This window comes from Talpa europaea, assembly GCF_964194135.1.
Source record: "Talpa europaea genome assembly, chromosome: 3".
NCBI lineage: Eukaryota > Metazoa > Chordata > Mammalia > Eulipotyphla > Talpidae > Talpa > Talpa europaea.
Window position 1 is genome coordinate 19,663,576 of NC_140069.1, and position 26,669 is coordinate 19,690,244.

General features: G+C 31.4%; 1 protein-coding gene across 1 annotated transcript in view; it reads left to right on the forward strand.

Moving 5' to 3' along the window:
- Positions 1 to 26,669, forward strand: part of CSMD3 (CUB and Sushi multiple domains 3) — a gene marked incomplete at both ends in the record, with an annotated part of 827,299 nt that overhangs the window by 681,763 nt on the left and 118,867 nt on the right. The window contains 3 exons of the mRNA XM_084229760.1: positions 20,090 to 20,203; positions 20,716 to 20,811; positions 22,396 to 22,599. Of these exons, the coding sequence (XP_084085886.1) occupies positions 20,090 to 20,203; positions 20,716 to 20,811; positions 22,396 to 22,599 (414 nt within the window). The remainder of the gene's footprint in view (positions 1 to 20,089; positions 20,204 to 20,715; positions 20,812 to 22,395; positions 22,600 to 26,669) is intronic.

Genomic DNA, 26,669 nt, shown 5'->3' on the forward strand with positions numbered 1-26,669 from the left:
ATGTAGTGCTTCATGAAAGCTTGCTGCATAACCAGTCAATCCCTCAAAACTAATATGTAGCTATAAAACACAGGAAGTTTCACATTCAGGGTTACAAGCATGGGTCAGCTGAAAAATTTTTCAGCAGATAGAGAGTAGATTTCACAGCTCAAGGTGGCCTTCATATATTTATTGAACAGTGCAATCTACAGAATTCATACATCATTTCTCTCTTGAAGTTCTGCCTCTGTAAAGAAATTAAAGTGTAGACACATGCCATACCTACTCACCATTCATTTTTTTTTTTTTGGTATCCTTTTCTCTAGTCATTACTAACAATCTGCACCTGAAAGTATATTATATATTTTATTTATAAAATATACGCTGAGAAACTGTCCTTTTGAGAATATATCCCTAAATAAATTAACATCTCTACTTTATATTACCACTCAGCTATAAAGATATATTTTTTAAAAATATTGATTTTTTTAATTATAAATTTAAAATTAATTACTACTTAGCATTACAATCCATCTTTTAAAGACTAAGCCAAAAGGAGATTGATAGATGTCTGATATCTGAAGGTAGTTAAAATTTTACTTGATGGTAACTGCTGATTTAAGTAGTATTCAGTTCATTAATCTAGAAATCTATGACACAGATTTAAATATGCAATATGGAACCTACATTAGCCTATCCCAAATATCCTCAAGAGAGACAGGTCAACCGAAGGAAAAAGGGATTTACTTTAGTTGTTAGAGTGTGTTTGTGTCTATATGTAGTCATAGTTATTCTATGTCTATATTCTAATGAGGGATATTAACCTTAATATCGATGTAGATAGGAACTGGCCTGATGACAATAATATTTTAATTGTCTTCAGATCCTGATCTTTGGTCTATAAAATTTAGTTAACTACACAGGCATCAAGCCATAGAAATCGAAATTGATCCCATCCTCATCTAGAATTCCTCTTTAATTACCTCAAATGGACATAAATGTGCTCACAGAGAGATGTCTGTACACATATATAGACACACACATACCCTAACTACTAAAGTAAGTCTCTTTTTCCGGAACTCTCCTGCACTGTTGGTGGGAGTGCAAACTGGTCCAACCACTATGGAGAGCTGTGTGGAGATTTCTGGATCTACTAAACATAGAGCTTCCATATGATCCAGCAATTCCACTCCTAGGTATTTACCCAAAGGACACAGAAACATCAATTCCAAAGAGCACCTGCACTCCTATGTTTATATCAGCACTGTTTACAATAGCTAAGCTTTGGAAACAACCCAAATGCCCAAAAATAGATGACTGGATCAAGAAGATGTGGTACATATACACCATGGAATATTACTCAGCATTCAAAAAAGATAAACACATGCAATTTGCAGCAACATGGATGGCGCTGGACGGGATCATGCTCAGCGAAATAAGCCAGAAAGAAAAAGAAAAATACTGGATGGTCTCACTCATAGCAGGAATCTAGAGAACTTAAATAAGGGACCAGGAAAAAGAATAACTATAAGAAAGAAAATATCAAAATCAACAAATAACTATGAATAAGAGACACTCTATGGGGGGTTTGGGGGTGGGGAAAGGAGGGCTTGGGGTAAAAATAAGGGGGTTGTAATTGTTTGGGGAATATAAAAATAAAATTTAAATTAAAAAATAAAATTAAATTAAAAAATAAATAAAAATCTTAAAAAAATAAAGTAAATCTCTTTTTCCTTCAATTGACCTGTCTCTCTTGAGGATATTTGGGATAGGCTAATGTAGGTTCCATATTGCATATTAAAATCTGTATCATAGGTTTCTAGATTAATGAACTGAATGCTACTTAAATCAACAGTAACCATCAAGTAAAATTGTAAAACATATCAATGTTTGGCACAGGGTTATTTTCCAAGGGATTTGTGTCAACAGGTAACTGTGTCCCCTAAAATCTGTCCTGTATATAGTTCATAAATAAGCTTTTATAATTCATATTCATAAAATAAATCCTATATTTTGAACATAGAAATGTATATAGTTTTTGTTACTTAAAAAAAAATTCTTCAATCTCAATAATCAAAGACCATTGGTTTAAAGGAGCAGCCAATTATTTGCACACTGAGAATGTCCACATGCTTCAAGCAAACCCTATGTACTTGGCACAGATTAGTGATCAATTTCATAGATTACATAAATGGGTGAATTTAATCATATAGCATTTTCTCATGATACCATATTTATCCTGAAAAGATATATACAGAGGTGAGTGGTATTGGTTATAACTGTTCTCTCCTTTACCCAGTTAATTTGACCTCTGTAACTCTTTCATTGCTATCCTTGGGATTTGTAATATTGGGAAATAGAGTAGTGAATGGGCAAAATATTCATTGGAGTTAGAAAACTTTTTTTTTATTATTTTTTTTATTTTATTAAATTTATTTTCTTACATCATTATTCACTTTTTCTACAATGTTTTATTTCTCCTTTCAGATGTAGTCCCCATAGTTCTCCCAACACCAGATCATGCATGACCCATCACCATAGTCCCTTGTGTTCTTTCTTCCCCTGTTTTGACCCATCTCTCCCTCTCCTGCTGTGTGCTTCAGATTTATGGTCAGCTTAACATGCCCTGTATAGGGCAAACACTTTCACTCACTGAATGTATGTTTGTTCTTGTCCCTGCCAAAGATATGTAGGATAAAAGCCTGAAGATATTCTAAATGGTATTTGTACAAAGACTTTATGCAAAAAATATTAAAAACAAAGACACTGGCTCTATTTTCAAAAATGATAGATATTTTATTGATGTTAGACATTGATGGGAATTGCTTAGAATTGAATTGTTTTAACATTGAATGAGCACCAGATATTTTTAAAAATTCTACCTGTTGCTGAAGTACAGTACTGTTGATTGCTGATTTGTTATATTGTGGGCTGAAACCCAGCGACTGCTCAGTGAATTTGTTTGCTAAACATTCACTGATAATTTCTAAAATTTTAGTTCAGTATAGAAAAGAAAAAAGTTCTTGGTAATCTACTCCAGCAGAGCTTACCTACCTGCTGTTTTTAAATGATTTTGTTGTGTTGGAGACTTTGGATATTTGTATACAAGTGTATGTAAATTTCAATGTGATTTTAGGTTAGGTTTTCCACAGTTTTTGAATGATTAATCATGATTTCTTTTGTTAGTCATCCATCCCTTTGTTTCATTGTGGTAATGTTGGTTTTCAGCACTGTATATGAGGTATAGGTTCACACCTCTTCAGGTATATGTTACCACACCACACCCACCAAGTCAGCCAGAGTACTCTGTTATATTCCATTGATTTCTTCTGAAATTTTCTGCCTGAGGAAAAATACATGTAGGAGGAACCCTATGAAACCATTCTTATATATTTTCCTACCAGTAATGCAAAAACATTGTTAGTTATGCCTTTATGTTTTTCTATCACCCCTTTGGGTCATAGTACTAATTTTATATACCTCTAATGCCATATTTGAAGACTATCTTCTATGCTAGACTGTCAGTTTCATAGGATCTGGAATTATATCTATCTTTTATACACGAGTGCCTAACATCAAGTATTACCTTTAAGAAAAAAAGGCAACTTATGCATATCAGAATGGGTGGTACAGGTACAGAGGCATTCAAATGGGTTAATAATTTGTCGAGTTGAATGATGGGAATTCAGAGGGAATTTGTGGAGGAGATGAGTCTTGTTTTATATTGGCTAAGTATTATATAGGTAAAGAGAAAAAGGGAAGATATTCCAAGCCAAGGAGAACCATGAACAAGTGGAACACTAATTAAAGAATCTCCATGACTGAATTTACCATAAAGGGTGGTAAGTATATGCTAACATATTATCTCACACTCTAACCTGTGAGATTCTTGAGGGCAAGGACTATATATTCTCAACTCCAAGACTATTTATTTGTATATTACCAGTACTCAATAAAATTTTGTTGAATAATTAAATATTAACCTGATTTCTAATCTAGACATGGATTTGAAGTCAAGTTTCTAGTTTTGTTTGTTTGTTTTTTTTTTTTTTTCCCTTAAGACCAGTCTCTACTTGTTTGCTTGTTATTTCTAACGTTTTACTCTCTTGGAAACATTTATATCACTATTTTAAAAATAATTTTTGTTTATTCATAAGTTCTTAATACTCTGATCTCAAATTCCTTTTCCAGAGACTGAATTATAGGTGAGGACTTTAAAAAGTACAGAACACTTGCTATTGTTCAATGAGTATTAATAAAACACTATGATTTAATGTTGTAGAGTTCATATCAGATAGTGAATGAGTATTTTTCTTAACAGTAGTTGTGGAGGTGGTGACAGAAATCTAGATAAGTTTCATAAATTAAATGCCTGGGAAATAGTTGAGGAAAAAGAAAATGAAAATGTGGAACTGCACATACAATCTATCAGGAAGCTATCTTCTGAAGGGAAGTGATATGATCACTTTTACATTTTATATTAATTACTTTCATAAAGATATGAGAAATGAAGTTGATTTTTGCTCCAGATTTGTACATAAATATATTACAGAGGAGGTGAGAGATGATGTGGGCCTGAATTGACGATAGAATAATGTGAATGGCAAAGAGAGGAAGGTGGCTAATTAGAATGAAGACATATTAGGAAGATCAAAAATAATGACCTGAGTTCTTCTACAGGCGTGGTTATCAAAGTATTTACTCAAGGAAGCAGTTTCAGGGAAATTCAGGGCCTAGCATAGATGTAAAATAGGTCTCCATAAATATTGTAAAATGAATTAAATAGCTGGGCCAATATCTTTCTTCAAATTAGGAGAGATTTGCAGAGGATTGGCAGCATATTTTTATTTCACTGGCAACATTGTACATTTCCTCCTTAAAGGTTTGAAGTCATCAATCTCAAGTGAGCTGAACTAAATACTCTCATTTTTGTTATCCTTTTTAAGCAACTGTGTCACCTCAATTTATGTTTAAGGAAGCTCTGTCACATATGATTGATAATTGCTTAAATAATATTGATTTTGATACAAAACAAAGAAAATGAATAAGGGGAGCCAGGCTGACACAGTTTTTAGGACCTGGTATTTGAGATGATTGCAAGGTATGGTGATTACCTAAAAAGAGTGAAAACATTGACTCCACATTTCTGATTCTGTTTTTTGGGATTTTTTTTTTTTTTGTACATAGTTGGAATTTCTACATTTACTTCACAAACATGTGTTAAGTACCAGGGAAGGAGATACTAAGATACATAAATAAGCAATCTCAAGTATTGGAGAAAAAAAGACATTTAAATCAAAATTTCAAAATAGTGTAATTATTTGTGTGACTAGAATAAACAGTGGATATACAGAAGCACATACAAACAATCCTTATGCCAATTAATCTGAGGTGATGTAGTGAGTACTCAGAATTTCTTTGAACTGATTCTTCAGAGATGATTAGACATTAGGTTGAAAATGAGATGCAGTGTAGTTGCCCAATGTCAGAAAAGTTGGAGGAGATTATAACAATTTTGAAAGACAAGCAGGGGCATCAGCCTGTGAAACTTAATGTCAGAATTATAGGATTAAAGTTTTCACAGAGTGGCCAGAAATGCCTTATTGAATGGAACAGTTGAGTTCTTACATTTTATTTAACATAGTGAAAAAATTTAAACATGGCCTATAATTGTCTAGCTGTCTGATACAAATAATTACTTTTAAAAATACTATAGAAACTTCACTGTCAATGCAAAAAAAAATATTTACTGAGATGTGCAATTAATTTTAAAAAATATTTTCATCCCAATCCCCACATACCAGTTCTCTAATGATAATTTGTTTTATTTTACTTATTTATTTTTGCCCTTGATGGCCTAGAACAAAGTAACACAACCACTTTTTAAAGTGTTTCTAATGATTTTAAGCCATTATAGCTCACTTTGTTTCATGTCTACACAAACACTATACTACCTATCCCTTCATTTAAGTAGTATAAACATGACAGAACCATGATTGAAAAGCAAAGAAACAGAACTTATTTCAGTTAAGTCGTCCCCTGTGGACACCTGGATATTTCATTTCTGTTCAAAATTCAAAAAGACTAAAATAGAATATAAACCTCACTAAAATTTATGTATCAATTTTTTTAAAATTATATTAATATAATAAAAATATTACTATACACGGTCTTTTTTTGTACCATAACCTTTTTTGATTTTGAAAATTTACTACTAAAATATAATTATACATAATTTTTATTATATATAATTGTTATACCACTCTATTTTACATTATTTTTATCTGTTATGTTATAATAGATAATACATATTACATACAGAATTCAATCAGAAATATTTTCACTATTTTATTTTTGCCTTCATTTATTCACTTTCTAATTGTCATGAAAATTTTACCTTAGGAAAAGTGGAATGTTAAAAAAAATGACCCAATATGCTCAACATATCATTGTTTACTGCCATAGTTAAAAATGGGTGTCAGTTTGTAAGACTCTGGGTATAAATCTTGGCTGTACAAGTTTCCCTTAAGGTGACTTTGGTCTAAGTTTCCTACCTATAAAATGGGGATGACACTACCTACTGCTCACTTATCATAAGTTAAAACCTGAGACAATACACATCAGATTCCTGGCAACACAAGTAAATGCAGTAAACATGCCATGGAAAAATGACAATAGAGTTTCTTTGGCTATAACCTCGAGACCCTTTTTTACACTTCTATAAATTAAAAATAATTTCTAATCCATAAATTACGTCCAAATTAAACAGTGTAAAATTTCTAATAGTTATGATATTCAAAACTTTACTTTTAAGACACAAATGGCCCTTTTATATATATACAGTCCAAGGGTTTGAAGGTCTCATTTGTTTTGGGATATTTTATTATGTCAATATATTGTTTCTTTTTAAGATTTTTTTTTTATTTTTATGCATACAAGAGCTGGAGTACAGGCCAGAGGTGCGGGATGGGGGTGAGAGGATTCACCAGAGACAGAGTGGGGAGCAGAACAGGCAGATTGACTGATACATTGCTGAGGGGAGCAGCAGGCGAGTCAGGAGAGGTCTGCTGCACTATGTGGGTTTCTCCCTGGCCGGGGATCGAACTCATGCTTGCAGTGACTGCAGTTAGCTTCATAGGTTGCATCTTAACCCCTTGCACCACCAGGGAGACCCCATGTCAATAAATTGTAATAGTCCACTTTACTTGTGCTATATCTATGCTTAATGAATATTGCTAAATAGGGTCCACCATCATTTAGGCACAAAATATCCAACAAATAACAATTTAAAAATAAAATTGACTAACTTGTGCAGAAAAGTTCTTATATAAAACATCTAAAAATAGAGTTTTTATTAAAAAAGAAACAGTGATATATGAATGGAAATAGGAAGAGAAGTGAAAATACTCTGATGGAAATTAGGATCAAGATCAGACATACTTAGGGGAATTTGAATAATTTTATGAAATTAAATATTGTCCAGGATGAATCTTAACAAAAACTCCACTGAATATAATATGTCATTCATTAAAAAAAATGTTCAATTGGTATTATAAAGCTAATTATGGTAGCTTGGTAAAGCATTTGCCCAATACAACATAAAGTGAATTACATGCACAAATAATTTATTTTCTTCATAGGTTCTTCATTGATAATCATAGTGGATAACAAATGTCTTAAATGTTTAGTTAAAACATATTCTTAATTATTATCTTTGCTATTGTAACTAGAAACAGATTAGTAAGTAAATGAGTTTTTTTTTAATTATATTTAAAAATTTCCTTTCTATTTAACACTCATAAAGCTTGGAACAGTTAACTATTCTTAAAAGTAAGTTGGGAGATGATGTTATTTTAGCTCCAGTTGCATTCAGATGAAAAATGATTAATTTTCAACCATTTTTTCCATTGAAGACAATCCAAACACATTTTTCACATTGCTTCTTTTAAAAGCTAAATGTTTTATACAATTCTATGAATAAATTTTGCACATATAAGTAAAAAGCTTCTTTATCATACAGTATGATATATTTATATTGGAATATAGTTTATTCAGTAATTCAGAATATTTAAAATGTTTTTATAATTCACAGCTTCTAACACATGTAGACAACAGATGGTATTAAAATACTTCATCATACCAGTGGTCAAGGGTTTCCACCCTTGGATAGTGGGGAAAAGGACACAAGTTTGCAGAGAATAATACAATAAAATATACAAACAGGATCTCAAAAGCAAATTATTAAATTAGGAAGTAGAATATATGTACATATTCTAATTTGAAAATACTACACATCAGTATAAACATCTCACTTTTTTCACTTTGAACGTAATAGTACAGGCATAAGATGATTAAGCAGTCTTGTTCATACAGGTAAAGTAATTAAATTTTTTGTGCCTAGGGACATCAACTTCCCTTCTTCCAACAAAGTCCAAAATCCTGCTGGGATATATTTCTTGCTATTCTCATTGGACCTTAGACTGAATTTTCCTGTAGGATTAGTTTTGCAAATCATTCAACCTGTTTATAGGTCAGTTATCTCATTTATAAAATAGAATTTAACCAGATGATTGTGAAAAATTTTGTATATCTAAAATATTCTGTAATTTTCATGTACTTTACTGGTTTCAGGTCAAATTGATATTGCGAGTTAATCTGGTCACCTATAAAATTTGTATTGTTTCCTTAAGAATATGTGTTTTAAATCCTTAACAGCATGTTGGTAATGTCTTTTGAATATAACCCATATGTAGATTGTAAATTGTCCCATTATGAGACTGAAAACATCTTATTAATTACCATGGGCTGTGCATCATTCATTTCCCTTGAGATCTAGTTCTTTGTTAATAACAGATCACCTCTCAAAATTGTATTTTATTAGTTCATTGGAGGGTTGATTTGTTTCAACATTTTTCTTAAATTTTCTTTATTTTTTTATTTTTTTAATAATAAATTTTATTTTTATATTCCCCATACAATTGCAGCCCCCCCATTCTGACCCCAATTCCTCCCCTCCCGCCCCTCACCCCCCAAAAAGTGTCTCTGGTTCATAGTTTTTCCTAGTCCCTTATTTAAGTTTTCTAGATTCCTGCTATGAGTGAGACCATCCGGTATTTTTCTTTTTCTTTTTGGCTTATTTCGCTGAGCATGATCCCTTCCAGCACCATCCATGTTGCTGCAAATTGCATGTGTTTATCTTTTTTGAATGCTGAGTAATATTTCATGGTATATATGTACCACATCTTCTTGATCCAGTCATCTATTTTTGGGCATTTGGGCTGTTTCTCTTTCTTCAAAAGTGTCAGGTCAAGAAACAGAGGTTCAATATCAATAGGCTAATTGCTTATTAACTAATTATACTGCTCCACATAAGGTTTACAAATGCACCAAGTGAATGGAAAAGTGATCTCAAATTTCATTCAGTCATATAAGTATACCTAAATGATTTTCTTGTCAAAAGAATTTCTATATGAAAAATTGAAATACATACCTATTAATGAAGTCAAATTTTTCATTTGTTTTTATTTCTGAGTAATTAGTATGGTGTTTTGCACAAAATAAATATCAATTAACTTAATAAGTACATTGGTATTTGGAATAAAATTGTGGATAACTATTAGGTTCTTTTGATATGAAATGGTGATATAGCCAAAAATTAATGAGTTATGTCTAACAGCAGTGATGGGAAAGATGTTATAAGACAGAAATGGTGATATGCATTTAGTTACATTTAAAAGAGTAGACCTCTACAGACTAGCAAAAAATGCTTTCATTCTCTGTAGAGTTATCTCAATAGCTCTGGATTATGCTTCATTCTGTACTTATGTACGTTCTGAGGAAGGTTAAGGAACTAAATGAATATTTACAAATACTGATCATTTGTACTAAATGGTGGTAAGGTTTATTCCAGAATTGTTATTCTATTACTCCTATGTGTTTCAACTTTTAAGATTGCTACTGTTACTACTGACTGTCACATTTGGAAGAGCTATAAAACCAATGGTAATTTCATTCATTTATAAAAGTATAGATTTTATTTTTTTTAGAAAAGAGGTAGTTGAAGGATCGAGGGTATAGTGTGTGTGTGTGTGATGTTATGTATATCAAGTACCTTCTGTGTAGGAATAGTCGTATGTTCTGGGTATTGATTTACAGGTTATTAAAAAGATTCAGAGTAACTGAATCAATCACATAACAGAGAACAGTCTGTAATGTACTCTGAACAATCAGAGTACAGTCACATAACTGTACGTAGCAAAATTGGTCATATCTAGCAAAACTGGTCAAATCCAGGATAGGACTGCAAATACTTTATGACTTATGTTTAGTAATAGTAATAGCATAAAAGTTACTTAATAGGTCTTACTTCTCTATATTCTAAAATCTACCCTTAAAATATTCCAAAAGTATTAAAAAACAATGTATTTATTAAGAATGTATGTTATTATAAGTTATGAGTGTATTTTAAAGATAGCAAGAATTTACTTGTCTCTTATTAATGATAGTAAATAAGTAGGTCATTTAAAATTAATGGATTTACAACTATACTATAAAATATTTTGCTGCCTTTCTCAACAAAGTGCCCAAAAGCTAATTCACCTTTTTTCCTTTAAGCAGAGCATCCTTATCATGGATTTTAATTTGTTATAGTAAGATTTCCTTAATGACTTTCAAGGCTCCCTATTCGCTAACAGACCCCAAATGACTGTGCTCTAAAGGATAATGGTTAAGAGCTGAGGGCCAAGAGAGATTCATATTCCATGACTGCAAATATAGCTTCTACCTTTCCTGGCTTTGTAATTTTTAATAAATGTTTTAACTTTTTGTTTTGTTTTTATCATACAAAAACATTGATTGGTATGCCTACATCAAAAGTAGGCATAAGCTTCACTAGCTGAGAAGCATAGAGTTTAAGCACAGATCTTACATATAGTAAGAGTAGTGAACAATAGCTAAGTAATATTATTCTTTTTGGATTTTAATGTGATTTTATTTATTATACAAATGAATGTACCAAATATTCCATTTTCTAAATTTCTAGAAGCAGAAAATGTCCACTTTTTAATTGGACATTTCTAATGGACTCTGGTTCAAAAAATACATCTTAGAACATGGTAGAGTTATGTCTATAATAAGACGAAACAAACTTGGATTTCCTTCTGTATGACTCTTAACTTGGTGAGGCAAGAGCCCAAGTTAAGGAGATGACTAGTGATGATTATTTTTCTTTTAAAAACTGAGAAACTCTAAAAATGTTGCCCTATGATGTACCTCTCCATCTGCTATTCTAAAATAAATGTAAATTCTAGCTATTAAAGAGGCTTCTGCTCTTAGGAAATGAAACTTAGAGATTGGAAGGATTTGGGATCCTGTGCCTGCAGAAAAGGTGTTGCATGTATAAGAGACAATATGTAAAATTCAGTGAAAGCAAGATTTTGCAGCCTGGTACAACATTGATTTGTATATGGAAGTCCCATATATGAAACAGTGAGAATCATTGTTGCTCTGGTTGAAATGGCCTTAGCCGGACAAGGAATCCTGTATACACAGAAACATTTCTCACAGAAATTTTCTCCAAACAGTAACTTACAGTAACTTCATAAAATAAAGTCTCAACAAAAACTAGATGCCAGATGCCTATAAAATTTTGATCACTTGAGTTTTGTCATATTTTTGTCTTCCTGCCTTTGAAAGACCCTTATTTTTCTATTAATAAGTATGACATTAAAAATAGATGGAAGGTGGATTTTTTTTGTCAAGAGTCTTTATTGATACATAAATCAAGAGAATTGTATGGATTTTATTTGAATCCTGATTTGATCAAACTGACAGTAAAAATACATTTTTTAGAGAAAAATAGAAAATGGGATCAAGGAATGATTATTAAATGATAGACATTATTATTAGTTTTGCTAGCTCTCACAATTATAGTGTACGTGTTTTAAGTACTTATCTATTACAAATAAATATTGAAGGATTTATGGAAATAGGTTATGATGTTGGGAATTGTCTTAAAGTATTCCCAGCTTGAGGATACAGAATGGATGGGAGAGGAAAAAAGAAACAAAATTGGCAAGATTTTGTAATTGGATGATGGATTCATGGGCATTTGGTTACTATATTCTCTAATTTGTATATGTTTGATAATTTCCATAATTAAAAAAATCCCATTAACTTTTGTTATAGTTCATTTGAGAATATTTTCCTCACCTAAATCTATCTGGTTTAGTTGGGATTCAGCAGACATTTTTCTACCAAATGTGTAGGAAAAAATGTTAGGGATAATAAAAGGAAAATATTCACCTAAATTGAAATTAAGCTAAAATAAAAGTGTTAATAAAAGTCTAACACTTCAAAGTTTTCTTTTCTGTTTTAATTATTTTAAACATGCGATAGAATTACTTATTGTGTTTTTCTTGGTCTCATTGCATTTTAAACACCAAATTAATTTTCAGCTGTTGAGAAATGTTACAACTGCCAAATTGCAGATAAGCTGCTGGCTTGCAGTTGAATAGATATTTGCTCCTGGAACAATTAAAGAAAATTGAACTATATTTGCTGTAATAGGGATTTTTACTATGCCTATATGTTTAAAATTTGTCAAGTATGCAGTTTTGAAATTTTGATAGTGAGCAAATGGTCACAGTATAGACAGAAAGCCAGACTTAGAGAAAATTAAAAGTAGGAAATATGGATTTAATCAGTGAACCTTATTTAATGATTGCCGGTAGTATCACACAAGACCTTGCTTACAGGAAAATATAGGTAAATTAGGATTCTGTTTACTGTCATGAGTTCAAAGTGGGACTATATTTCTGGAGCTGCAGGTTTATTAAATAATTGGATGCTTTGGCCATAAGCATGGATATTTTTAAAATAAATAACATCTTTATTTCCTAATTATTAAAAATAGCAATAATAAGATTTTACTTTATTTGTTTTCAGAGTCCAAATGATTACATTATACTCTGGATGCTGCTAACCTAGCACTTTTAGCTAGATTCATCTCTGTCAGGATTGGTTCCAGTATCTGAGGTGAAGGCAAGCCTCCATGTGTAGATTTTAGTAGCCCCTAGAGAGTTAATACATGAATCACATAGGTACCTTAACTAAAATGCTCTATTAGTATAAAGCAGTTCATTGCGAGTTAAGAATTCACTGATACTGTATTATAATAACCATAAGATCTGATATGTAGAAAATACAAAATTGTGATTAAAGTCTTACTTATTATAATATCAAACATTGTTCAGTGCCAGATAATATTTTATAAGTAGCATACTGATATTACTTTTGACTCATTGATTTTAAAAGTTCTGCCTCTTGATGCTTTTATAAGTAAGTTATCATAATACTTAACATATATTTTCATTAACTAAGTTTGAATGAGATATTTATGATCATCTTTAAATGAGCAAGACTTTAAAATTATGAGGTATCCAAGTGGTGCAATAATTCTAAGACGTGATCTTGGAGCTATAGACACAATAAATAGTTTCAGCCAGACCATATAAAGAAAAAAATCTGTTTATGTCACTAATTTAAAGGAAAGCCTTTCCTAAACATGGATATTTCTTCCACAGTATCTTAAAATAATCATACAAAATGAAAGTATTAGAGAAAATTTATGTAAAAGTAGCCAAACTTTTGATAGTTTGTGTCAGCAAAAGTAATTTTTTTATGTTTTCACACATATTTATATATAGTTCTAAACACTCTTTGATTTGAATCTGCTATATTTTTCATCTATTGATAGTGTTGGTGTGTTTCCTTTGTGCTATGTTGGTGAATAAAATGCAAGTTGAGCAAAACGGGTTATTTCTTAAAATTTTTTTGACAGAACAACCAACCAGATGAGCTCCTCATATAACAAAAAAATCTCTAGAATGCAAAAGTATAGATTTTACAAAAGAAGTAATAGGCATGTTGATAATCAAGCTGAGATCTAATGGGTTTTTGTAATATCTTTCTGTTACTTTTTCTGCTCAGATTCTCTTCTGTGTGGAACTCTTTCTTTTATGACGGAATTTCAAATCACTGCAACAGAAGCACACATCAAGGAGAGGGAATAAACAAAGGCAAACATCTAATACTCTCTTACCTTGTTCCCCTTTGCTTAGCCTACATAGAAAATTGTTACTGATATTTTCTTATCCCAATCAAAAAGACAGAATGTAGAATAAATAGTTTGAGATACATAGCTATTTGGAAATTGTAAGACAAATGAACCTTTATTAAAAGAGCTGGAATACTCTTCTAACTGAATCAGTTCCATTATGTGTCTAAATATGTATGTATAAAATACAGGTAATGAGGCATCCCCTGGTGGCGCAGCGGTTGAGTTGAGCGCTGGGCTGAGAAGCTGTCCACAGCATCTGTAGTGCCGGTTCGATCCCCGGCAGCAGGCGAGGGTCCCACATGGCGCACAGACCTCTCCTGCCGCGCCTGCTACTCCCCTCAGCAGTGTACTTAGTCAGTCTGCCTGTTCTGCTCCCTCCTCTGGCTCTGGTGAATTCTCTTACCCTCCCACGCTTCTGACTGTACCCAGTGCTTGTATAAATAAATAAATCTTTAAAAAAATAGAATACAGGTAATGAAAAAAAAATCCTGTATAACAGCAAAGTTAAGTTAAATTTTACCTATCAGTGTAGTTTCATTCTGCATTGGTAGCACATGTGAAAAGTTCAGTTTTTAATAATAGTAACTAGTATGTATCACTATATCTCAAGCACTATTCCAAATGTTATATAAGTATCAATTTGTGTAATATTCACATCAGTCTTTTAAGATTGTTTGGATACTTTTATTATCTTTATTTTACAGTTGAGGAAACTGAGGCATGGAAAGCTGAAATAACTTTCCTGTGTGGCTCATCCTGAATTTAATCCTAGAGAGTCTACTTCAGAAAATGTATCCTTAAGTCTTCAGTAGACAGTTTTAAAATGGCCTAATAACATTTTTTTAGCTCATGCCAGACCCCATAGATTGGTCACTCATATATATCAGTCCTTCTAAATCTGCCCAGTCACAGACAATCTTTAACCTGCTTTCTCACTCTGTCATGGAGCAAAGAAACTGTCATTTCAGTAACTTAGCACCGTAATTGATAGGGCATCACCCACCTGACTACCAGAACTTCCACTGCCTAGAGAGACCTCCTTCCCTAAATTCCTCCACTAAATTTGAACCTTGTTATGTCAAAGCAAATTTGAATCAGATCTGAATTTTGCACCTCTTAGACTTTTTTTTTTAATTTTATTTATTTATGCATACAAGAACTGGAGTGCAGACCAGAGGTGTGTGGGGGGGGGGGGTGAGAGGATTCACCAGAGAGAGTGGGGAACAGAACAGGCAGAGGGGAGAACACTGCTGAGGGGAGCAGCATGCAATACAGGAGAGGTCTGCTGCACCATGTGCATTTCTCCCTAATTGGGGATCGAACTTGTGCTGCAGTGGCTGCCAATAGCTTGATAGCACTGTCTTTAACCCCTGTGCCACCAGGGAGGCCACTTAGACATTTTTAACAACTCACCACTATCCATAGAAGTGGTTAGATCAGTTCTGTCAGCTAAGACCCAGTCTGATGTTGGACTTTTCCATTCTTACACTATCATGTTATCAAAAAAATCTGAATTATTTCCTTCTGAGAGGTAAACAAAACTGACAAAACAAAATTGAAACCCTTCTTTATTTGCATAAACTCAATTTTCATTTTTAATTCAATAACTCCAATCCTAATCATCAAATAACAATAATCATGTCAGTGTTTGTTTTATTATCCTCACTTAAAGTTAATTAATTGCAAAATCAGTGAGCCTCTGTATAAGGTACAAGCTAATTATTTTGATGGCACAAGAATTAAATGTAAGTTCCAAAACATTCCGACTTATTTAGGCATTGGTACAATATTTAGCAAAAACAAACAAACAAACAAACAAAAAAACACTTTAACTTCTTTGTTCTATCTATTTATATTCTAAACAAATGCAGCATCCCTTTGGACAGTGAACCATTTAGAGAATCCTGTCACACCCCAGACAGCCTAGATATTGTTTTCCAAAAGGATGTTTTAGAGTGACTGTTGGTCTGCATGGAGTATTCTATAGTTAAGCAATGCTAATGCTCACATTCTTTATCCCAGGCATTTCTCATTATTTATTGACCTCACATCATTTGGGATGGCTAAATTAAACAGAATGGACAAATTCTCTAAAGTTAAATGAATGTGACCAAGGAAGAAAAGATATGATAGAGTTTGCTGTAGAATAAAAACCAAATGCACTTTGAAGCTGAGCTAAATGAACACTCAGACCATGCAAATCTTCTCAGTAATTGACCCCTCCCTGCCTCATTGTCTTGGTTGGATATAATATTGTAAGAAAGTAGATGTTAAATAAACCTCAATCTACAAAAATTTAGATGTTAAGTAAACCTATTTCTACAAAGAAAAGTAGATATGAATACTTTGTCTAATTCTAGATTTATTTACCCTTTTTTAAAAGGTTTATTTATTCATGCATATAAGAGCTGGGGGATAGGCCAGAGGTGTGGGGGTTGAGAGGATTCACCAGAGACAGAATGGGGACCAGAACAGTCAGATCCACTGAAATACACTGCTGAAGGGAGCAGTCAGCAAGTCAGGAGAGGTCTGCTGTGACATGTGGGATCCCCTGGCCATCCAGGGGATTGAACTCATGCTGCAGAGGCTGTGGACAGCTTCATAGTTTGTATCTTAACCCCTTGCTCCACCAGGGAGGCCCAGATTTATTTACTCTTTGGGAGTGAATGAACTGGGACAAAATTTTAAACTTAAATATCATACCAGTATGAACTAAATTAGATATTGCCCCTAATTAAGTAATCTAAGCAGAATATTTGAGTGATATTTTAACATCTAAATCGCAGATTTCTTTAAAATACAGTCTGAGACTCCTGAAATGTTGCCCATAGATTTCCTTTGAATAATGATTTAAATGACTAGCACATATTGATCTGCATGAAGATATGTGCCGAAAGTACTCTGCTGATTCTCTGTAATAAATTTAATTGGCTAACCTAACATAGATGTAATATATATATATATGTGTGTGTGTGTGTATATATATGTGTATATATATATATATATATATATATATATATATGTATGTAGAATAAAGGTAAACTGCCACCGGAATGATGCAAATACAATTAATGTGATCTAAGAGCAGCAAATCCTTTCTGTATTTTTACCAACTTAGTACTTAGCTTAGTTCTTGGCATGTCATAGAATCAAATCAACAAACATAGTTCAAACTGAAAGATAAAAATTTTTTTTAAGAGTGCATAATCATGACTTCCATACACTACGAAAGAAACATGCATCAAAACTTTTATTTAAGTCATGAAATAATAAAGGAACAGTTAAATGTTCTAATGGTTCAAAATAAAATTAAAATATCCAAATATAGTTAGATGATAGATAGATAGATAGATAGATAGATAGATAGATAGATAGATAGATAGATAGGAGGAAGAGAGGCAAGCATTATGCCATGGTTTCCATAAACACTGGTGTCACTGGTACTAGAAATACCAAATACACACAAAAGTATACTAGACAATATCTTGCTTACTATAGAGCCAGCATTCATTTGTCTTTTGGTTCTCAAAGTCTTTCCCATGTTTTTATACATCAGTCTCAACCATGCAAAGGGTGCAGTTAGTGATTGAGAACATGTTAGAAGCAGAATGCCTACTACTGTCTGAATATATGAGCACTAAGGAAATTGATAAATTTATAGACTGAATGGGGAAACAAACAAAAAGGTTACTATTTAGTTCTTGCCTATCAGAGAAGGGGGGATTTGTTTCAAGATTATAACATCTGTTTAGTGAGACAATAGTTAACTTGATAATGTATTGGAAATTATGCCACTATTCAAGAGTTCTAAGTTCTGCATACTATTAAAAAAGCTTATTAAAATGTACTTGAAAATTTTGTATTTGATGTGTTGATTATTCTCTCAGAATAATCATTTTTCTAATAAAAGTTATTTGTAAATGTTCCATTGGCCACATTAGTGCAGAATTATGTCCAAATTAAATGGAAGTAACTTACTGTTTGCTTAATAGCAAAGATTCAATATGTTAATGCCTGATCCTCTACTTCTTCAATTCTCTCTACCTTCACTTCAGAAATACTGTAACAAATTACAGAAACATGTTACTAACATTACTCAAAATGACATGCCCTACAGTTAACTTGATGCAAATAAACGGTGCTAATGGCAATATCATTATAAGTTATTGTCTTGACATGTACAATTACAGGTGACACAAAATACTGGGTGTCTATAGAGAAGTAACAGTTAAAAACAAGAGTCCATAAGAGAATAAAAAAAGGGGGGAGTTATTTTCTTTTTAGAAAAAATCTTAGATGATTATTATGCTTTTTTGATGTTTTAGATGTTGGCTGTAAATGTATTGGTTTGCTTGGAAATTGGACATATTTCCTAGTGGAATACTTGAGGTATTTAGGCAGAAAGAGCTTAAGATACTGAGTTTCAATGTTTTCCTTATAATATCCGTCAAAGATATAAAGAATAATATCTGTCAAGTGCCTTGTTGAACTCTGGATTTGATTTTATAAATTTCCTTTGACTACACTCCGATTTCTTGGAGGGGAGGGAGACAGTTAGAAAGTATATGGCAGCATCTGCATTATAATAGAATTTTTAAAGATACTTTGAAAACAGATTATCCAAACACCAATCTAAGCAAATGCAAAAACAGAAAACAAAATCCTTAACATTCTTTGGATTATTTTAGAAATAGCTTGGCTATTTATGGATCGCTTAAATGTGGGTCTCTTAAAATATGGTATAGACTGAAAATTTTTCAGATGACTTGTAAATCATTAAAATAGTTGGCAATGCGTATCTGATTTGATAGAATCATACATTTGTTTTCATGAATTCTCAGATGTGTTTAAGGAGGATTGCTTATGAAATTGAGCACTTTAATGTTCAGGAGTTGTTCAATGCAACAAACTATCTGCATTTATTTTCTCTCACAAAGAACTGGACTGAGATCACCAGCTTATTTTAGCAGGCCAAAAAAAAAAAAATTAGCTTTGTTTGCAATATTTCATGTTTTGTTCCTCTGTAAAACTTGGCATGTTTCAAATGAACTAGCCTGTCTTCACAGACACCACCAAATGAGGACCACAATCTTGATTTAAGGTGCAGAATACGAAAAACTTTAAATATACATATATATGCAATATATAGTTTAATTGCATTATTGTGATTTTAAATTTATAAAAAGTTACCTTGTTTTTGCATTATTTAACTTGCCACAGAATCATATTCTTTTAAAACCCACAATTTTACTATTTTCTATGCTAGAACAGGTCCTTCTTTTTTAAGTTAGAGTTTTGGAAGTTTCTGCATGCAAAGTTACTATATAATTCAAGGACAAATACAAAGTGAAGTTAAATAGAGACATTTAAAACTCTTGGTGAGTGCTGCAGTCATCCTCTCAGATTTTATAATATCTCAATTGCTGAGGGATCATAAATAATATTTAGTTTGACAGAAGACTCATAACAAGTATATAGGAATAATTTTCAACTTATAATGTAAATAGAAAACTTTATCTGGAAAGTATCTCACTGATATTTTTCTAAGTTAAACTAAATCCCCTGAATTAATACTTTGCCTATCTCATCTAAAAGAGGAGAAAAAAATTAGAAAAAGAGAAGAGAGTCACAAAGTGAAAAGAATCAATGTACCAATGAGAAAATTAAAAAGTAGCTATTAAAGTATTAACCACCAACCTCATGATTTCTGATCTAAATTAAATGTTATAACCACTTTATTTTTTAATAGTTTTTTAATATTTCATTGTTTTTAGGCCATGGTCATTAATTATTTCATGACCTGAAATACATATGTCAGGCATATGAACCAATTGGCACCTACCCTCTTTTAAAGGTAGAAGAAAGAATGATTATTATATTGTAATACTTTGTTCTCTCTCTCCTCCTCTTTCTATTTTTTTTTGTTTGTTTTTTGTTTTCGTTTTTGGATGGTTGGTGATTTGTTTGCTTCTCCTGGTTCCTGGTGATCAGTGGTGTTTGGCCAGTTTGTATTTTTCCAGACATCACTCCACGATGTTGTTGAGGTGTATGATGGGCCAACTCAGCAATCTCCTCTGTTATCTTCCCTCTCAGGATCCCATTCAGGTATCCTTTGATAGAACTGCCATGCATCAGTTATTGATTAAAGACTGACTTTTGTTGGTATTGTAGTGAAAGTTGAGATTTATATCATCCATAGTAGAAATAAAGTAAACTGAAAGTAGAATCACTCTTTATTAAAAAAAAAAAAAAACTATAGACACAATTAACAGTAACTCAAAAGCTTGAGAAAAATATATACCAAATATTTTTTTTTGGGATTGTAACCAAGTAAATATAATATGAAGTCACATATTCTGTGATATTTAATGTAATATAAAATATTTGAGGATTCTTTAAAGACTGAGGCAATATGTATCCAAATGTAATTAAAGCCTTCCAGTAAAAAAGTTGCAATTAAAGCTGAACCCAAAGAAAATATATTATCAGTGGTAGGATATTTTAAAAGAATTTGATGGAACATTGACAATTTCAAATGACAGTGTAAATTATTATAATTTGTTAGGTTTACTGAATGAAATTATTTATGATATCTTAGTGTTTGTTTTGTTGAGTAGGAGAATCACTTCCACTGAGTTCAGGTAATCAGATCACAATTCGATTTACTTCAGTTGGACCAATAACAGCTAAGGGATTTCACTTTGTTTATCAAGGTAAGTGACCCTGTAGCTTAGAAACACACTAAGGAATAATAATAAGTTTCCATGCAATGTTCAGAGTTATTGAATGATGAGATCATCATGACCATATAAGAGAGATTAGAGTTGCATTTTTTTGAAAGTTTTGTCCTCTCCCTTTCCCTGTCACTACAGCACCGTTACTTTGACCCCCCCCAAAAAGATCAATTGCTTCCATCCTCATCCTCAAGTTAATTGTATGATTTTCCTTCCTTCCAACATATTGTTTTCAAAACATTGTTTTCTTTTTTCTGAAAATTCCTCTCTCTTTACATGTTCTATTTTCCTCATATTCTAGCACTCTAATGTAAAAATGTACACATTTTTGTGTTGAAGTACTTAGACATGCCAAGGAAATCATTACTCCATCCTACAATTTTAGTTTCTCATTTTCTTAGGGGAATCAAACTTTCTTCATGGCTATTAATAGTTTGTGTAATTAAATTTGGTTTACACAGTTAGTCTTTCACCTTTTATAGATAACCTTCCACATTTTCATTAAACTAAATTAAGAGCTATCATTTGAAAATACTTTGTGTGCAGTACGTGTGATCATGTAGTATTATCAAATGTATCTTGAACTTTATTCCTAAGAAATTTATAGATATTTGTCATTTGATATTCTTATTAATTCTTTTTATCCCATTTACAACAATGGCTATAATATTATGATGTTTGGTTTATGATGATATTCTCTCTGTAAACAATTTGTTGTATTATGAATTTTAAAAGGCACTGTAACAAATGGAGTTATCCTTATTCAAGTCACACAAGGGAAATTAATCTATTTGGAATTCTTCATATCATTTCTTGGACTGTTCTCAAATTCTTTAATCCCATCTGTATGTGTTTTAAAAAGAAAAAACATCCTGTTATCATTCTATATTACAAACCAAAAAGAAAAGTCACAATTGAAAGATATAAGTAAAAATCTAAGAGCAATTTCAAATTTGATACTGAATGATTATTAAAGCAAAAAAATTCTATTGTTGTTAATCTGTCTGACTTCTTTTCTACTTAGTCTGAGCATAGTTATTGTCTTCAATAATAACAGACAAATTTGAATGACATGATATGAAATTAAGTGTTGTGTTTGCTTTTTAAAGTCTGTGTTTTTAAGGACCTGATATGGAAAGAAAAATGGAAAGAAAAATGTGATGTTTCCACATGTAAACTGGCACAAATTTTTGAACTTTGTATCCCAGTTTGAAAAAGAATTTTTTTTTCAATTATCCCATACATTAAAGTACCTAACTCATGTTGCTTTGTTACATTGGTAAGAGTTTGATTAAAAATAATAATAAAAAAAATCTTTAGTTGACTTTGTTTAACAGACCAAAAATAAAACATTTTTTAATAAAAAATCTTGATTAAAATAGCAATATTCATTTTAAAATTTTTTGTATGAAATTTAAAAGTTTAGGCTTTATTCAGTCTATTAATTCAAGTTCTGGTAAAAAGTGAAGATTTTTTTTGAAACCTGTTTTAAGTAGTTAAAATGTAAAAATCTATATTTCTCTATAAAATATGAAATTTAAATCAGTAATTATTTGTATACAGCTGTTCCTAGAACAAGTTCTACACAATGCAGTTCTGTACCTGAACCAAGATTTGGAAGAAGGATTGGCAATGAATTTGCAGTTGGTTCACTGGTTCTCTTTGAATGTAATCCAGGATACATTCTCCATGGATCCATAGCAATTAGGTGTGATACAGTTCCTAACTCTTTGGCCCAATGGAATGATTCCTTACCTACATGTATTGGTGAGTATATCAATCTCTGTTTGTGATTGCACATATTTTATATCAATATTATCTCCTTTTCATTTTTAGTATGTCTATTTCAGAACTATTGATTATGAATTTTTTAAATTATTAATTATGTTGTATCTAAGTGTGTAAATTACAGTGTATATTGAAAGCAATTGAGATGTAATGTAATCAACAATAACTATTTTGTGTTGAACTAGCTGTTTAGTTTCTCACATTTGTATGGAAGGAAGTATAGAAGCATATTTTCAATACCACAGAATTTAAATGACATTAACTGAATTATTAAGCATTACTGTTCTTTTGAAATAAATGTCACTTTTCATTTTTTAAAGTTATGTAAATATGTAATGAATTTACCAATTTGTAATGATCATAATAATGGATTTTTCTGAACATGTTACTCTTATCAAACAAATAAAAAATCATTAGTAAATTAAAGCTATTTCTTTCATCTGTTATATACAAATATGTATAAAAATATACAAATAACTTGCCAATCTTTATGTATTTAAGTGGCAACACTTTGAATGAGTAGAATACCCATGGTTAGTCAGAAATCTCATTTTTTCAAACTTTATTTTTGCAAGACTCTAATATAAATGACAAACAGAACATATACTTGCTAAAATTATGAATCTATAGCCCTGCTAGGTTTTTTGAAGTATGCTAAACATTTCTCCATCATGAAAGAGTGTTTTTGAATCTTAAGACATTTCAGTACTGATACAGTGAATTTTGGCTTTTGTAGAGTTCCGCATATGTGAAAAACTTAGGAAATTGGAAAATTGCTACCTCTCAAATATGCCTAAGAGGATATTTGGAAATTCTTTTCTTATTTTTACTATTACATAGTAGTAAATTAAGAGTACCAAAATTTAATCTCATGTTGAGAAGTAGTTCTAATGAGTTGAATTCTTTCTTACAAATGTCGTATTGTCTGTGATTTATAAAATATCGGCATGATATTTTAAATAAAAGATAAGCATATTTTGATTTTATCTAAATAATCTCAAGTCTCCATTTTTTGAAAATGACTTGATGTGTTTCTGTACCACATAACATATTCATTTTTAAATATATACATTAATTTTAAAAATTATGCAAAATGAAATTAATTACACACATTAGTAATTTTTATGTTTAATTTTAAAAACAATTTTTTACCATATTTTAACACATGTTTAGCATAATGTTAACTTGTAGGCCATAAGAAAAAAATAAGTATTGAAATTTTGAATCAGGAAGATGTACTCATTTCTACTGAAAAAAGAATAATGATAATGAACACACTAATAGGACATGTAATTTGTATAGGACATAACTGCTCTAAAAAGTTTATATTTTGTTCTCCAAATCAGGACATTATTAATAATTATGCTGAGAAAATGGGATAAACTGAGACTCCCATGAGTAAAATTCAAGGGTGGATGGTCAATTGCTCTCTCCAGTAACTCGATAGCTCCAAAATAAATATGCCTATTATATTTCCCAGGGAATTTTCCTTATAATCCAAAATTTTAGTTGTGCCCCCTAAAATTGAATACAAACTGTATTTATTATTTCAGATGTTGAAAACCATATAAAAAATAATAATTTAAAGCACTGTAAAGTTGTAAATCAGTCTTGAACTTTCTCATCATTCAGCTAAATAACCAGAATTTATGATATGATTACCATTGCTTAACATTTACTATTTGTAGGCTCCATGCTGAGTAATTTAACTGCATCTTTTATTTGATACTCACAGCAAACCTGTGGAGCAGTTACTCTCAGATTTTTGAGAAAAATAAGCTGAATTTTAGGGAGGGAAATCAGTTCCTTTTAGTTAAAATGTTATAGGGATCAAGTGGAGGCAAGACTTGAAATGATGTTTTTTATTCCAAACCCCAACCTAAATGAAGAACACTGAATCAATTTGTGTTTTCACTTAAAAGCTAATTAATCCCCAATTATATTTCTACATCTTATGTATAGTGTAGAATTTCTGACCTTATTAAAATGTATTTTGACAACCCGTAAGTAAAGGAGGAAAATCTCTATACTTGATATTCCTCTTATTTTGTACCTGGCATAGAGCTAGGGTTAATGAAATAAGCCAATCTTCCCTTAGGCACTGTTGTACTCTCAAAAAGACAAAACAGAGAATGTTCCTCCTTCTGAGTCACAATATATGTTGTCTTCATACTCATAAATAGTAATAAATGAATTATCCCAAACAAAACTAACCATAAATGAGAGAAATATTCCTATACATCTATGCCAAAATTAGTTATCCAGTATGCATAAAATGGAAATTACATTTTTTAAATCAGTTCAATAATTAAGGACAGACACATGATACTAATAAATCTCTTCAATCTCAAATGTTTTTTTAAATGTTTCTTTACAAAGCAGGCAGACCTCTCCTGCCGCCTGCTGCTCCCCTCATCAATATACTTCTTCAGTCTGCCTGTTCTGCTCTCCACTCTGGCTCTGGTGAATTCTCTCACCCTCCTGCACTTCTGACTGTACCCAGTGTTTGTTAAAATAAATAAGTAAATCTTAAAAAAAAAATTAAAAAAAATGTTTCTTTACAAAAATCAGGAATCAATCATTATTTCTGCCACATTTTTCCCAGTACTTTTTCCATAATTTCTGTGTCACTTTTATATAGATTTTTATAGAAAATATCAATACCATATAATAGGTTACCAGATAATAGTTGACTTCACGTAATCTCACATATATGATTAAAATTCTTTTGAGATAATCACATTATAAAAACAATGATATTATGATATATGGAAATTCATAAAATAACTCATTAATTTTTAAATATTATTGGATAAAATCCATCTATATTTCTAGTTATAATGTTAAATAACCTGAATATACAGAGTACTGAAGTATACATCTATGTTTCTGTTTGTAGATTTATCATGTTAATGTTTTAATTAATGAGGGAAATTGTAAAGAATAAGGTAAATCTGAAGAAAATCCTCAAAGCTGGGAATTATAACTGGCTTTCATCCTAAAGATTAATTTAATATTAATAAATATATTGGACTTTGATCTTAACACTGAATTGAAGTACCTGATTCTGGAATTACATAATCTCTTTGATTTTCAATTCCTGTTAAGATAAAATAGGAAAATAAGAGTAGTTCCTCATAGGCTTATTGTGGCTATTAAATGCTTTAAAATCCTGTCATTGTTCTTAGAATCTAGTAAATCCTCAGAAATTAAGTTGTTTTTGTTGCTGCCAGCTACTGTGCCATAGAGTCAGGAAAAAAGAATCTAGTTTTAATGACCTAGGATCCAGATATAGTATTTATATAGTGGTGATAGTGGTGTTGTTGATTTTCATTTGTTGATATGCTATTTTAATAACACTTTAAAGTTATTATATGTGAAAAAAATCTTCATCAGAAGGTTGTTGCAACTTGGAAAAAGCTAAAAATTTTCTAATGCTAATAATTTAGGGTTCTGTAAATATAAGCTTTTATTTTGCACTTAAAATTTTTAAGAATGGGCCTCCCCTGGTGGCGCAGCAGTTGAGCGCTGGGTTGAGAGTCTGCCTGCAGTCTCTGCAGGGCCAGTTCGATACCCGGCCACCAGCAAGGGTCCCACCAAAAAAAAAAAAAAAATAAGATAGGCTTTGGGGAAAATATAATGATAATTTTCTAAGGAATAACAGTAATCATTTGTTTAGAACATTCTGTTTGTTAGGGCTGTGACATTTCTATCCACTACCTGAGGTGTTTAAGGACAAATGGTTAGAGAAGAGCAGGCTTAAACAATAGGCTAGTATAATGACTTGGATTGTTCATTTGCAAGGGTATCAAATAAAAATAATGATTTCTGCAATTCTAATTGGACTTGACAATATATATTCAAATGGGGTTTTCACTCTGCATTTTCATCCAACCCTGAAAAAACATTACATTACCCAAAAATATGCTGTATCTTTTTCTCCATAAAGATATGCAGATGAGGCAGGGTTAGAAAGAGGAAAGAGAATGGGAAAAAAAAAAAAAAACATATTGAAAAAAAAGAAAAATGAAAGAGTAGTTTAGAAGAAA